The 16,033-nt window shown below is 44.2% G+C and overlaps 1 protein-coding gene and 1 long non-coding RNA gene across 2 annotated transcripts; one reads left to right on the top strand and one right to left on the bottom strand.

Moving 5' to 3' along the window:
• The first annotated feature begins 1,704 nt into the window (after positions 1–1,704).
• Positions 1,705–8,946, top strand: LOC120671002. The gene is made up of 3 exons (XR_005673465.1): positions 1,705–2,878; positions 6,999–7,850; positions 8,600–8,946. It is a non-coding gene; the product is annotated as an uncharacterized LOC120671002 (long non-coding RNA).
• LOC120671001 (receptor kinase-like protein Xa21) lies at positions 3,114–6,750 on the bottom strand. The gene is made up of 2 exons (XM_039951195.1): positions 3,714–6,750; positions 3,114–3,604 (listed from the first exon to the last, which is right to left on the bottom strand). Exons 1-2 carry the CDS (start codon positions 6,736–6,738, stop codon positions 3,240–3,242), a joined length of 3,390 nt encoding a protein of 1,129 aa, XP_039807129.1. The 5' UTR covers positions 6,739–6,750; the 3' UTR covers positions 3,114–3,239.
• Positions 8,947–16,033: the final 7,087 nt, after the last annotated feature.

Below are 16,033 nucleotides of genomic sequence, written 5' to 3'. Positions count from 1 at the left end.
GAAGCACTTTCTTGTGGCGTCTTGCGCATGATACCCTTGCATTGCGAATGTCCGGTTTACAACTGAGTAAATGAGGATGGAGGGCACCTGTTCTTCAAGTTCAAATTTTGCCAAAAAGATTCGGAATCAATTGAATATACGGAAGTGCTCGAATTCAGTTTGCTCAGATCCAAACACCAAGTGAGGTGGTCGAGCATATTCTAAATTTGGACATAAAAATCCAGAGCAAGGTAATCACATGCCTGTGGATGAGGTGGAATGAAAGGAATAGTATCAAATAAGGAGAGAGAGAAAAAAGAAAGGAACCTGCATGCTTAGACCAGGTAGTTGAAGTGTTGGACACGAGATTGATAATGTTTTTACGAAGGAGAGCTAGGAAAATGCAATAACACATATAAAATGGGGGCAAAAATAGCTAAAATTGTCCCTCAACTATCACTCGCGGCTCAATTTCGTCCTAAACTATCAAAACATCAACTTTGGTTCCTAAACTATGCAAGGCGAGTCAATTCGTCCATCTGGTGATGTCGTGTGCCACTGTGCACCACCAAGTCAGCGCCCGTCGAAATAGAGTTGCAACTCACGTTGAAATATTCAAATTGCCCCTGATCTATGTGCTGAACACACACACCATCGTGCCATACTCCAAATCCAAGCGCTCCCATTCAGATTGCAGCCCCGTCACAGCTACACAAGCCTCCCAGCTAGGGCAGGTCGCAGCCCTTCGCACCCCGGCTGCTCTTTAGACATCGCAGGGCGCCGCGGAGGTCGCCGCTCTCAACGTGGAGGTTGGCTGGCAATTGAAGGTGAGTTCAAGTTCTCCTCATGGGATCTCGGGGTCGGCGCGGTGGTGGTGAGGTAGCTCGCCGCTGCTCCCTCACAGGCAGCTCTCTGGTGTCTTATTCCATCAAAAAAACTAAAGTGCCCAAATCAAATTGCTAGCCTTCAATTGCCAGCTGGGGTGGCGAGGGGACTCGGGGTCGGCGTGGTGGCTAGCTGGGGCGACAAGGGAGCTCGGGGTCGGCGTGGGGTGGTGAGGTAGCTCGGATCCGGGCCTAGGGATACGAGTGAATTTAAGTTTAGCTGGTTCCAAGAGGGCGCAAAGAGTATTTCCCATCATATGCTGACTATGCTGATTTGGCAGTCTATAGTGGCACGCCACATCACTAGACGGACGAAATTGATCCACTTTGCATAGTTCAGGAACATTTTGATAGTTTAGATACAAAACTGAGTCGTGAGCGATAGTTGAGGGACGATTTTAGCTATTTCGCCTAAAATGGGAAAAGCCCGTAGCAGGGACTATGAAGCCAAACTCTGAGGGTAAATTTTCCCCTGGACACCGTTCAATGATGCTTTTTGCTAGAAGCCACTAAAAAAGATTGTCTTTGCTCATAGACACTAAAAAATCAGGTGTCTTTGCTGGGAGACATCACGCCCACTATTTTATTCAAGTTCATTGGATAATCACATGAAATGACGAATTTGCCCCTATTGACTTATCCTCTCCCGCACAACAATCTTTCTCAAAGCCCTCTGCTTTCTCGCATACCAGCGGCGATGCGCCGCTTTCCTCGCCCGCGCGCAGCTCTCTTGCCCGCAGCCCGGCCGGGCGTGCTACCCCGGCGGTGCCCCCTCTCCTCCTCGCTACAGAATAGACGGCCAAGCCCGGCACGCGTGGGAGGGATGGACGGACGGACGGACCAGCTTGCAACTTGGCCGACGATCCCTTCCCGGCACGAGGTTGGAGAAGACGGAGTGGGCAGCGGTGCTGAAGCAGCAGTGACGCAGCAACATGGGCGAGTCACGGGTGGCAGCACGAGAGGGCCGCCGCGCGGCGGACCAAGCCGTCGGCAGGAGGGCCGCGTCTAGAACCTCCGCACCCCGCGGAACGAAGCAGGGGGCCATCGACCTGGAGCTCGATGCACCGCCGCCGCCGGTGGCGGGTGGCAGGAGGGCGACGGAGCTGGCCATGACGCTGCTAGCGGAGCTTATATAGATATATTTTCCTGACTACTTCTTTTCTTTCGTTTTCTTGTGATGATAGACCAGTGCTAGTAAATTTCTCCATATTCTTGCCACATTTCTCATCAAAATAAATAGCTCCAAATTGAAGACCAGATGACATTAGAGAATTACCCGCTGCTATATTTGAATTATTTTGTCCAGCCATGGGCTCATCACCGCGCCCCAGGAAGGGCGTCGTCGTGGTGGTGCGGCGGCTGCTGCGTCGTGGCCCGCGGACTGAAGTTGTGGCCGGCGCTACGAAACGGGTGGGCAGCAAGAAGGCCTCTGCACGCCGGAGCAGGGGCAGGCAGGAGGGCCGCTGCTCGCCGGAGCAAGAGGGAGCAAAGCGCGAATCGGAAGCCGTAGTTATGGGGGTAATTTGGTCATTTCCCATTCTTTTTCAGTTAATCTGAATAAAGAATAGACTCTAGTGTCCTGCAGCAAATTGGAATGGTTGAAGAGTGTCTCTCAGCAAAGGCATAGTTTTTTAGTGGTTTGAAGCAAAAGTCAACATTAAAGGATGTCCTACAGCCAATTTTCCCAAACTCTGACGGCGATATGAAATAGGTGCAGGTGGATGGGGATTTATCATTCGTGATGAGGATAGAGGTGTGATAAGCTCTGGCAGGGGTAGGTTGGATCAAGAACCCTTGAATGCCTATGCAGCTCCGTCGGTTCATTTAAAAAGTCACGATCCCCTTTTTCCGCGGCTTCCAAGTTCCAAATACCCGCCGTCACGGCAACTGGCGGCGGCGGCGGCGCTTGCACCCTGGGATAGCTGCGACGGTCGGCGGTGCGTGGCAGAGAGCTTCCATTTGCTCCAAGCAGCACGCGCTCCATGCGGGAGCTACGGTTCTGCGACTAGTGCCAGGTATATAATTTATTCTGTGCAGAGTAGGTCGCAATTTGGTGTGGAACATAGTTCCAGGTTAGTTCCCATTCTGACCTAATATTGGTTTCTAGAAGCATCGCATAGGGCCCCGTTAGGGCCACTAAATGACCAATGGATCTTGATATGAAGTGTCTGATTGAGATTAGATTCTGCGAATTCACAACACAATAAATCAAAAGAAAGAAAAAATGACATGAACAGCTACTTCCAAACGATGGGTAATTTCTGAAGATGAATGCAAATTTGGTAAATATACAGAATCCAAAATGGGATGAGAAAGCATCACATAATACATTAGTGGTGTACAGGTAAATCACTAGATCTAGGCACTATCTGTTCCCTATTTCGATTGATCATGTTCATGGATTCTTGAGAACATATTCTTGATTGCAACGATTTCAGTAGAAACTTTGTCCATTCCAGGCCGCTCTTTGGGTGATGTCATGGAACAGGACAGTCCAATTTTGAGCAAGGGAATTATGCAACTCTGTAGAACTTCAGTTGCGCTGATGTCATCTTGTAGCATGGTAGGATCAACAATCTCATTGATGTTCTTTGGAAATGTTTTATCAACAAACTCATGCAGACTTGTACCATTACTGAATTTTTCATCAGTGGGACGACAACCTGTCAACATTTCCAGCAGGAGCACTCCGAAACTATAAACATCACCCATGGTTGATATGTCTTGGCTCATGCCATACTCTGCATATATATTTACAGGTTTCATGAAATTCATGAAATGAAATGACCTTTTGTTCAATTCTGTAAAGAACAAACAGAAAAGGAAAACTTAAAATGAAGATAAACTCACCTGGTGGGATATATCCGATGGACCCTTTTAGGCTAGCCAAAGTTGCTGAACTATCTTTATTTATACTTGATTTAGTACATTGGAACCTTGCTAGTCCAAAGTCACTGACATATGCCACCATCTCATGGTCCAAAAGAATATTGCTTGGCTTCAAGTCGCAGTGTATTATTGGAGATGCACATTGGTTGTGAAGATAATCCATTGCATTTGCTAAATCCACTGCTACATTGATTCTTTGACTTAAAGTCAGAATCTTTCTTTGACTATGTTGATGTAAACTCTGATTTAGCCACATGTCTAGGTTCTCATTCAGCATATATGGGAAAACTATGGCCTTGAACTCTGCCCCAGTAGGATCCACTGAAGAGCATAAAGTAATGATTTTTACAATATTTCGATGCCGGGCATTTCTGAGGGCTTCACATTCTGCAAGAAAGCTCCTATGTGCTCCATATATGTCGAGGTTAAAAATCTTGATGGCCACTTGATCTTTGTGAAGACTCATGCTAGCCTTGTAAACGTTTCCAAATGAACCTGAGCCAATTAAGTTAGTAGAAGAGAACATATATGTTGCCTTTACTATGTCGTCATATGTAATGTTCTTCATGTTCTTATTGAGTTGTTGCACATGTGCTTTTGCCTGCATTCTCTTCCTCCAGAAAAATGCGGCAAGACAAAACAGTATGATTACAACAACTGGTATTACTATCTTTGCAACTAGAACCAAATGAGTGTGCTTGCTTTTCCTGTCATCACCCCTTGCTGAACAAAGAGGGATACCTCCTGTTAGAACACTAGAGCACAGCTGATCATTTCCTTCGATTGACACTGCACTAGCATTGGCAAAAATACCACCTCTTGGAACTGCTCCATCAAAATTGTTGAAGGATAAATTGAGGTAATGGAGATAATTCAAGGACGTGAAGAACTCTAGTATTTTTCCAGACAAATTGTTCCGAGAAATATCCAACTCTTTGATTCCTACCAGTTCTGCAAACGATTGTGGAATGCTTCCTGTAAATAAGTTGTTTTGCATCTTAAGATATTCGAGAAGCACACACTGGCCAAGAGTGGACGGGATCTTGCCAGACAGCATGTTGTTTGAGATGCTAAGTTTATTCAAATTGATGAGATTGCCGATTTCCTCCGGTATTGCTCCAGATAAGTAGTTGTGTGACAAGTCAAATTCTTGAGAAAGAGAAGAAATTTTGAGGATTGATCTTGGTATACTACCATTTAGTGCATTGTGAGCAAGATTGAGTATTTGGAGTTGGGTACAACGTCCTATACTTGCAGGTATCCTGCCACTCAAGTTGTTTGCATCCAATTTCAGATCCGTCAGCTGAACAAGGTTGCCAATAGCATCAGGGATCATGCCTGAGAATCTGTTTTGTGCCCCAGCTAGAACTACCAAACTTTTTAGATTCCCAATTGTTGGTGGTATACTACCAGTGAGTCGATTGTAATCCATATACAATTGATTAAGGTTCTTGAGATTGCCCATCTCGGGTGGTATGGGCCCAGAAATGTTGTTGTCCCTTAGCCACAATACTTTGAGACTAACAGAAAGATTGCCAATAGAACTTGGCAATTTCCCTTGGAAATTGTTCCCAGACAGATCCAGTCTTGTTAATCTGGAGCAATTTGATAGTGAAGAGACAAAACCCCAGTCTCCTGCTTCTAGCATGTTATATGCCAGTTCTAGTTCTTCCAAATTCGGCAATGATCCGAAGAATGGAACGGGCCCAGTTAGCCTGTTTCCTCCTAGGTAAAGCCACTGCATATGGAAGGCATTGAAAAGAGAAGCTGGAATTGGACCATCAAAATTGTTTGATGAGAGAAGTAGTATCTGAATTTTTGGTAGTGTATAGCCGATGTGGGATGGCAATCTTCCATTGAGTGAATTGTTTGCCATAGCAAGAGCTGTTAAGGAGGTCATATTGAAGAGAGAGGGTGGTACTGGCCCAGACAAGTTGTTTAAATTCAAGTTCAGTAAACTTAATGTAGGCAAATAGCCTATGCTCCCAGGAATGCTCCCAACTAACTTATTTCGTGTAAGACGAAGATCAAGTAGGGAAGAAAAGTTGCCCAATGAGGCTGGTATTGTTCCTGAAAGAGAGTTACCTCCCAAATGAAGATGTTTTACTGAGGGAGAGGTTGCAGTAACAGGTGGTATAGAACCAACAAATTTGTTTTCTTGGAGACAAATGGCAATAAGTGATGAGGAGTTGAAGAGAGCCTCTGGGAGTTCTCCACTAAGACTGTTTCTCATGAGCCTAAGTACTTGGAGAGATGAACTGCTAGCCAAGGACTCTGGAATCCCTCCAGTGATAGCATTTCTCCCAAGATCAACGTATTTGAGAGAAAGGCTGCTGCCCAAAGAGGGCGGTATGACACCACTAAGCTTGTTGCTAGCGAGATTTAGTATCCGCAGCTCTGGAAGAGTACCAAAAAGAGAGGGAATGCTTCCTTCTAGATTGTTGTTGCTAACGTTAATCTCCTGAAGATGAATGCATTGAGTAAGGGCAGATGGTATCTCCCCGTGAAGGGAATTGTTCCACAATCCAAGGATTTGAAGTTGGGAACATGAAGAAAGCTCAGAAGGGATGTTACCTTCAAGAGAGTTGATGCTTAAGTTCAGACTGCTGAGTTGGCTAAGTAGTCCGAGCTCTGATGGTATGCTCCCGTGGAAGCTATTGTTTGACAGTTGCAGCCTTTCAAGAGAGGTGAGATTGGCAATACAAGGTGATATGGTACCTGTAATTCCTTCTGATGCGAGATCCAGCACAATAACTCGGCGAGGGGACTGTTGACTGCAAGTGATCCCGTGCCAGCTGCAAAACTCCAAGGATGCATTGCTCCATGTGGCAAAAACATCAGCTGGAGCAGATAGCTGGGACTTGAAGCAGAGGAGTGCTTGTTGGTCATTTTCTCTTTCACTGCAGGTGGCCTCTGGTAGGCTACCAAAGGTGATGAGACAAAGAAGCCAAACAAGACATGGCGACAAGATGCCCAAAGAAGCCATTGCTGTTTATCCAAATTGTCCTTTACTGAGGTGTAGTTATATATGAGGCAGTAGCTCCTTGCTGTGAAGCTGCTCTACAAAAGGCACACCATCTTCTAGTCCAACGTATGGTGGGAACTAGGAAGATGCATGAACGCATGCTTTGGCGTTCAACTTTGCCGGTTTCATTCAAACTGTTTGCTTTCAGAATTCTTTAGGTGTAGTTGTCAAGTTTTGACTCTAACTATGCCATATAAAAATGCACGTTGTTTTGTTTTCAGGTGGGTGTCTGGCAATTGAGTTGCTTGGAAGGTCGAAATCATTGGAGCTGGAATATGTGGGCCATCTCGTGCGTAAATAAAACAGTTACTTTCGTGTACGCCTTATGATCTTGTTCAGTCAGTACAGTACATAGTCAAGAAAGAGAACTTAAAACTATGAGTCCACAAAAAGAATAACCAGGATAATATTTTGATCTGGATACCAAAACCAACTTTATCTAGACTAAATTTTCACAAATTGGCACCGTATCTGATAAAGTTAAAATCTTCATCTCGAAAGCTTCCACATAAATTGATTTCAGAAAAAAGAATAGTAGTGACAGCAACCCTGATGAACCAGTGCCAAGTGTTGCTTGCATTATCCTGAACCTGCACTAAGAAATTTGATATTTCAATCTTCAGACAGTAGACTGAGATTTCGGTAGGCCACCAACCTTTGCATGCTACCATTGACCCATCCAGCTACCGAAAACTTTGACCGAGGAAAATATATTCATCTGCAGAACTTTCCATGACTCTGATACAGCCATGATGTAAACGCACACCCCGCCTTCCATATGAAGCTATGAAAGCACATAATTATTCGGTTCCTTTTCTGTCATCCAATTGCAAATATACCCATACAAGCAACCTCCCTGAAGACAGTCAGCACCCTTCAGTTTGCATTCTCCCTAGAGCTGATGGCACTTAATAACAACTCCCCCATTCAGTTGGCCCCTTCATCAGTCAGCAATTCTCCAGCCACACCGGCCATTACACCTCCAGCCACTCCAGGCAGCAGCGATCCTCCGGCTACTCCTGGTCCTGGAGCAGGAGATGATCCTCCGGCCGTTCAACCCGTCGCACCGGCTGGTAAAGGCTCGACCCTCATGATTGTACTACTCTGAATCACTACTGACTAGTTTGATAAATAAAATTTAGTTGTTTACGAGAATCATTACAAATTATTTACTTTTGAATATAAAGATTATGAAATATAAATTCTTATGATTCTTATGGAGAGTCACTACTCAAAAGCTGCTTAATCATTTCAGGCACCAAACGTGTGTATTCAAAATTGCACTTTACATCATGTTATACTCTCTCCATTCACATATAATAGTCTTATTTTAAAATCTGAACATTTCAAGATTAATAGTCTTATTTGAGTCTACCCACCCATTGCCTCTCGGGCTGCGTAGAAGTAAATTCCTGCCTCGGGAAACAACATAATATTATGAAAACCGGGTGCATGTAGGTAGGGCATTAAAGAACGTTTGTTTTCACTAGGTTCAAGCATTAAAGATCGCTTCATTTCACTAGATAAATAATAACAAGATAAGATTGATAAGCAACTTTTTACTTTTGTCATTGTACCCATCCCAAATAAGACTATCATCTGTGAATGGAGGAGGTATATAACTAGGCATGAAATGCAATCATCAAGTACATATAAATCTCATAATAATCGTCAAAACTTAAGCCTAGGCTTAAGCCATATGTACAATTCTTCAAATTGCACTCCAGAATATCTCCACTCCTTCAAGATGCCACACATATATTTAGTTTTCCTTTTTTGTTGATTTGTTATAAATTTAATTAGTTGATCGTCAATGTTGCAGTTCCAGATCCAGATAGTGAGAACCGTCATGACCCTAAAGCATTTATTCGTGACCCATGATGTTGTCAGCGGCATCGCATACCTTGCGCGAGTGTCCAAGAAGATTTTTGCCCAGGCGCATGAGTGGCGGCCTAGTCTTAGGATTGGCAATAATTAATGTGTCGGTTTATGTCAGACCTTTTTGTATCAGGCTGTGTGCTCCTAGAGCAGAGGTCGGGAAAATCTCAAGACGTATCACACTATCACCTTGATGTATCCCTCTTGAAATCAATAAAGCTTCCCCTTTCCAAAAAAAAAAAATTGTTGTGAGCTGAGCTAGAATCATGACCAGTCTTAGGGTCCAGTAACCCCGACAGTGCTATTTGGCAAAATTGTGTTCCAAAGTGCATCAAATTTTGAATTTGAGTATCGCCACATAAGAGACCATACAATTTGGCATATGTTACTATGTAACCATTATTACTATACGATATTGCAGAGGTATATTATTGTGAAAAAAGTTATTGGGCATACATGTTTAGCAATTGGACCCATTATTAATTTGTGCATGCTATTAACCTTCTCTGTTTTATATTGAAAGGTATCAGAAAATTTACTTATGCATGAGATAATGCCACAATTGTCCTTATTTTTCCTGTTTTCATATTGAAAGCTATCTAGCGTTGGACCCCGAGCATTGCTATAGACAATTCTTATAATTGGGTTACGTAAATTGTCAAATAAAAACAACCCTGATGACTAACCAATGCCAAGTTCTGAAATGACTTCCGTGGATAGATTTAAAGATGCTGAATATGTTACCAGGACTATTCCCTCCCAGACGCCACACTTTCCACTCTAGCAAAAAGCGTGTCCACCACGGATGGAGCAGCTAACCAGGACGGCTATCCCCCCGTCCCTATGTTACCAATATGTCATCAGTCAATTCCACACTGATGATCCTTGTCGATCTCCTCACAGGCTGGTAGAAAATAGGAACACTGAATAGGCGAAAATTTTAATATTTTAAAACATCTGCGAAATACAATTTGTGGAAATTATACCATAGACTTGAAGCTATATTTTTAAGCAAAACAAACCTGCCTTCAAGTTAGTTATTGAATGCCTATTAGCAACTCCAACAGCCTCTTAGGTGGATAGGTAAAAATAGCAAAACTGGGGTAAAAACTGGATCCAACAGTCTCTCTATCTCGCTCCCCTCGGTATCCCCCTCGCTATCCCAGACTCGACGCTAGATATTTCTCCCGAGCGGGTCGCACTCACCATCCTCCTCCTACCACATCAGACCGCCCTCCCGCTCCTCTGATTTTCCACGGACACATAGTCCAGAGCATGCCTCGCGGTGGCGCTCCTAGGCTGCTGGCATAGGCAACAACAAGAGGAGGGCGGCAGCGCGCTTCGACCCGGCCAGGCGGACACCCTCGTCCGATGCGCTGTCCCACGCCGCCCCTGACGTCTCTCGCCGACGCTACCGCCCTCGATGTCCCCGCCATCCCGCACCGCCCCAGCTGATCTGGGCTTGCTCGCCGCCCACGACCGGCCGCAGCAGAGGAGCGCCGCGAGGAAGCACGCCTCCGGGAGGTGGCGGTGCAGGAGAGGAGCTCAATTTGGGGGAGGGAAGAGAGAGAGGAGGGGGGAAGAAAGAAGATAAGAAGGGAGGATGACACGTGGGGCCCACTAGATATATAACATATGGAGAGTCTTTTTTAGAGAATCTGTTGGGAAGCTTGACAGTTTGGGACAAATCTCTAAATTTAACTAGTGTTATTGCTAGTCTTTTGGAGACACTCTTAGTGGCAAACTGGTAAATATTTGAATATTTAAAAGTTATTCAGTACGGTAATTGTTTAAAAATGTGTCATTGTTTTAAATACTGTTTGCCATCCACACCAGAATAGATAGAGTTTTCTGAAGAAACCTGTTAATGAAATTAAGTCTCTCTTAGTCAATGGCTACAAATGGTGTCACCATCCTACAAGCCTACAACATGATCGACCAATATTTACACTTATACTACCACTAGGAAGGTTTTGTGTGAAATCTACTTTCAATGTGCAAAGACAAAATAAAGGAGAACCTATCGTGTTACGGACTCACGGTCCCTTTCACAGTTGCATTAACTGAAAACTTGACTTGCTCCGATCCCTCCACTACTACAAAAACGTTGATTTGTCCCGGTTGGGAAACCGCTGTTGTCCCGGTTTCCCAACCGGGAACGCCTGTCCAGGACAAAAGGGGGTGCCCTTTTGTCCCGGTTGTGGCAACCGGGACAAAAGAGGACCTTTTGTCCCGGTTGGTAACACCAACCGGGACAAAAGGTGCAGCCAGCGCCCACGTGGCTGGCGCACCCTTTTGTCCCGGTTGGTGTTACCAACCGGGACAAAAGGTCTCTTTTTTTTCTTCATGTTTTTCTTTTCTCAATTCTTTTTCTATTTCAATTATACTTTTGCATTTCAATTAAACTTATGTATTGGAATTCAGTGTGTATGATCTCCACTAATATATACATATATATAGTTACTTATATAATATTTGTCCTAGATAGTTTTCATATATAAATTAATTCACTTATATATATATGTATACACATATCTATACATGTGAATTCCTTTACATATGAAAATGTCTAGGACCAATATTATATAAATATATATATATACACATATATATTATTGGAGTGCTTATATATATAATACATACATACTCCATCATATTTGCATAGGTATATTCGTTCTTAATTACATAGTAGAATTTGCCTTTTGGAAATTTAATACATACATACATACTCATAAATAGAAATTTAATACATAGACACACATATATATTTACATAGTTATATTCGTTCTTAATTACATATATACGCGTATATTGTCATATTTACTGTGATTGTCAATATTAGATATTCCATCATAGTAGAATTCGCCTTTTGGATCGAGGACTTGCTCAACAATAAATCCGGAGAATTGTTCTTGAATCGCCATAACCTTTTCCTCCGGTATGAGTTTATCGCGCATCTCCCCGACCTATGGAAAAAGGGGATAATTAATTTCGACTAATTAAAATACGAGTTCAAATATTAACAAGTTTTTTTACTTACTTCCTCCTCCCAATCTGTCCAGCCCTTTGGAGGACCTACCAGACCATGGATGTTCTCGCATACATAGTATGCGCACAATACAGTGCCTGGTTTCTGCCTCATACACTTTAAGAGAGAAGAAATTATCAGGTATTTACATGAATATATAATAAAACTAATGAATCGTGCAACGAATCATCCAAGCGCGTACCGGAAAATCTGTCTTGATCTTCAATTCCTTGTCAAATTTGCCTGGATGATTTTTAGCGAATTCTTTCCAAACCCTGTGCATGATTAGAACAATTATAGTCAAGTAACAAAGTGATTCAAATTATCGGTCATGGACGGAGTAGTGGTAGAATTACTTTTTCATCATGTTAAGAAGATTTTCGTATTGTTCTGGAGGTCTCCTCAATGAGTCCATAACCACGAGTAGGCTCTTCTCGGGAATTATGACAATTAGGACAAAGTGTTCACTGCAAGATTATACGGAGGCAGTTCTTGGTAGTTAAGGTTTAAACAATTCGATTATAGAATAGAAAGAGTTAGACGGAAGGAATCACTCACGCAAAGTTGTAAGGAAACAATATCATTTGCTTGTTGTGATGAACGCTTATGTACTTGAACAAGTTTTGGAATATGTCATCGGGATTGTCCCGTAGAAGCCTCCAATTACAAGTAATTGGGTCGATGAAGCCGAGGTGAGAGTATCCCTTTCTTCTGCAAGTATGTATCTCCATTCTACATGATACCGAATAAATCAAGAGATCAGTATGTTGAGATCATGCAAAACAATACGTAAGGACAATAAAATACTTACAGAACCCACAAGCCGACCATAGAGATGTCGAGGGCCTCCTGATGGAATAGTTGGTAAATTTCTTCCCAGTTTATCCATATAATGGCCTCCCCCCGTAAGAAATCGTCATCTTTAATCTTTGCGCCCTGCATGAAGATGCAATCGGCCATCGCACGCATGTAGTGCTGGTGCAGCTTATACATTTGCGTTGGAAGCACAGACACTACTTCGGGGGGTACAAGAGTTTTGCCGATCTCAAACGTCCATTTGACGACCACATCGGCCTTTGGAATATCTTCTCCCCCTGCAATCTGAGCGGCCGTCAGGTTTGATTCTTTCAGAAATGTAACAAACTCTTGTTCTTGCGTCGTCTGTCCCACTACGAGAGGCTCTATTGATTGTTTCTTTTGGGCTCCGAGCTGTGGAACGTCGGACGACGACGACTTTGATTGTCTCTTCTTTTTCTCAGTAGTTTTGATAATTGTGCGTTCGTAGTCTGAAGGGGGGTCTCTCGGAATGAATTTTCTCTTATTTGCTTCGCACATTCCCTTAAAAAATTTCAAATCTATCGGATTTATCACTTTCTCGGGCTCCGGCTTCGGCTTCGGCTTGAAGTGCTCTTTAACTCTTTCTTGAGTTATCCGATCGCATTCTTCAAGGCTCATGTCCCAGGGTTTAATAGGAGCCTCCTTGGTTTTCTTCTTCTTTTCCTTCTTCTTTGGAGGCTCCCTAGCCGGTGCAGCTACCTTCTTTGCCGGCGGCCGTTTCTGCTTCTTTGCCGGCGGCGGAGGGGGTGACCATGGAGGCGACGGTGACGCTTGAGTGTTCATCGGCGCATGAGATGATGGTGATGGAGAATGTGCCGGTGAACCTTGCCGAGACAGTGCTGCCCTTGGGGAGTTTTGCGGAGATGCCGGTCTTGGAGAGGCATGCTGAGATGCCGGTCTTGGTGTTTGATCATCCGACTTTAGGACAATGTAGCGCTTATCCCATAGGATGTAGCCATGAATGGCTTCTGCTAGTGTCCTCTCCCCATCGCCTCCAGGAATATCAAGCTCGAGCGTCTCCCAACCCTGGCACACCTGCTCCACGCCAACTCTTGTGTATCTAGGCGGAATTTGCTGCCCGTGGTACACGTCGCCTGGTTCGGTTGGCATGGCGGTACCGTACGCAACAGTGAACATTAAGTTCTTAACGGCAGTCTGCAGGTCACAAGGTGTCCGGTGGGTGATCTCATCCACTGGAAATCGCTGCGGGGCCGACGCTTCAACTGCGGCCTGGATCCCCGTGGGCTCGGCAGCGGCGACGTCTGTGGAAGCGCAGCTGCTTTTCCGCTGAGACAGGTGATCGGCTGCGACACTAGGCTCTGGAGGCAACGTTTGCGCTTGCTGTTGCTGGCTCATTGCTACGGCCACTTGGCGTTGAACCTCTTCCTCCAGTCTTTGATCGTGTGACATGAGCCGTTCCTCTAGCCTTCGCAGGTGCTCCCGCTCATCATTCTTTCTTCTTTGCCGGCTTCTATATGAATCAATGTATTCCCTGAACCCATACTTCCACGGAACCACGCCTTTGCCTCTTGTGCGGCCCGGATGCTCTGGATTCCCAAGGGCGTAAGTCAGCTCGTCCCTCTCTCTATCCGGCTGGAATGTTCCCTCGGCCGCTGCTTGTATGGCCTCCTGTAGTCTCTGGGCTGCTCGCTGGATGTTTGGCCCATAGATGCAGTCACCAGTCAATGGGTCCAAGCTTCCCCCGTGGCCATAAAACCAGGTCCTTGACCTTTCAGGCCAGTTCATGGTCGCAGGTCGGATGCCTCTGTCAAGCAGATCCTGCTCCATCTTCTCCCATTTGGGTACTGCAAGCTTGTAGCCTCCTTGGCCTAGAGTGTGATGGTACACTTTCTTCGAGGCGTTGTCTTTGGCCTTCTGCACCTTCTGAAGCCCAAGCTCTGAAGACTTGTATTCCACAAATGCATCCCAGTGACCCCTGAGCTTTTCGAGCTCGCCGGTAAATACGGGTGTGGTCCCGGTCTTGATATATTTCTTCGTCAAAATTTTCTTGAATGATCGCAGTTGTTCGGCCATCTTACTCAGGGTCCAGCGCTTGCATATCTCTTCGGATTCAGCTGGAACCGTGAAGTTTTTCTTAAGCTCCCGCCAGCACCATTCTTTTTCTCTTTCGGGTACCGCATCCCGTTCCTCGCTTGGATTGGAAGCTTTCCAGAGCCTAAAGCTGATCGGGATGTGGTCCCTGACAATACATCCGGATTGTCTTATGAATTTTTTGGCGGCAGCTTCTGGAGCGATCGGTTCGCCATCTGGACCAACTTCCGTTATAATGAACCGCCCTTCCAGTTTTTTTGTTGGGCCTCGCTTCGTCTTTTTCTGCTGCGACGATGATCCAGACGGCTATAAAAAAAACATTCATAGTATTCATATAGATTCAGATGAAAATATGATTGTCACTACAAATAAGTATAGTTTTGATATGTACATTAGCACTTTGTTCAGCAGCAGCGTCATCCTGAATAGATGGTGCCTCAATTCCATCACCGGACATATTCAAATATATGTCGGTATTGCTGCCATCATCAGCTTGTTCAGCGACATCTCCTTGACCTTCGCCAATCATATTCAACAGGAACTGTTCGTCTTCCGCGTCTGTGTGTCGCGGGTCCATCGTAACTAAAATATGAATACAAATAAAACCCTTAAAAATTATCTAAATAATCCACTCCAGAAATTTGCGGCTAGGGATAGGCGGAGGGCCGAGGGCCGAAGGCGAAGGGCTCAAAGCCGAGGGCCGGAGGCGCACTGGGGCGAACGCGGAGCCGGGGGGGACGTGGGCTCAGGGCGAGCTATGAGCAGAGACGGAGAGAATGATTCTTTTGCATTGGGGGCTTCCTTGCTAGGCTTTATTGAATTGGGTCCATATATGATACTCTCTCCATGTCAAAATAAGTATAGTTTTTTGCATCCAAATTTTGTCCCACAAAGAATGTAGTTTTAGCTTGTAATGAGATTCATCTAATTAAAGCAATACTAATTATACTCTCTCCATGTCAAAATAAGTATAGTTTTTTTCCTATATGATTTTTTTGTTTGATTTTCTTTCTGGAAGATCACATCTAGATATAAGTGTCACTATCTAATGACTACTTGGCTGCAGGTAATTGTGATGGATGGGGTGCTTCCATCAAGTTTGGCCCTGTCCACATGATATTTTAGGTGGTCCATTTAGTTTGCCACAAAATTCTAAGATCTTTCAATCTACGTGCAGCGCAAGAGAGTCATCGGGGTCTTATGTTCTTATTGACATGTGGTTTTTTATCACTTTTTTGTTAAGTCCAAGCCAAAAGATTCTCAATTTTAATTTGAATCATTTGTTGAGTAGAAATTATAATATCTGTTGTCAAAAAGGAAATTATCATCAATTAAAGGTTAGGGCTCGGTTGTAAGACGTATTTCGATTACCAAACTTTACCAATTTTTTGACCAATAATTAGTCAAATTATATACATATATATTTAGTGCACAAAAGTTACATCACTATATTCATACTCA

This window comes from Panicum virgatum, chromosome 4N (genome assembly GCF_016808335.1).
Source record: "Panicum virgatum strain AP13 chromosome 4N, P.virgatum_v5, whole genome shotgun sequence".
Classification (NCBI taxonomy): domain Eukaryota; kingdom Viridiplantae; phylum Streptophyta; class Magnoliopsida; order Poales; family Poaceae; genus Panicum; species Panicum virgatum.
This window is presented reverse-complemented; position numbering and strand designations above follow the sequence as displayed.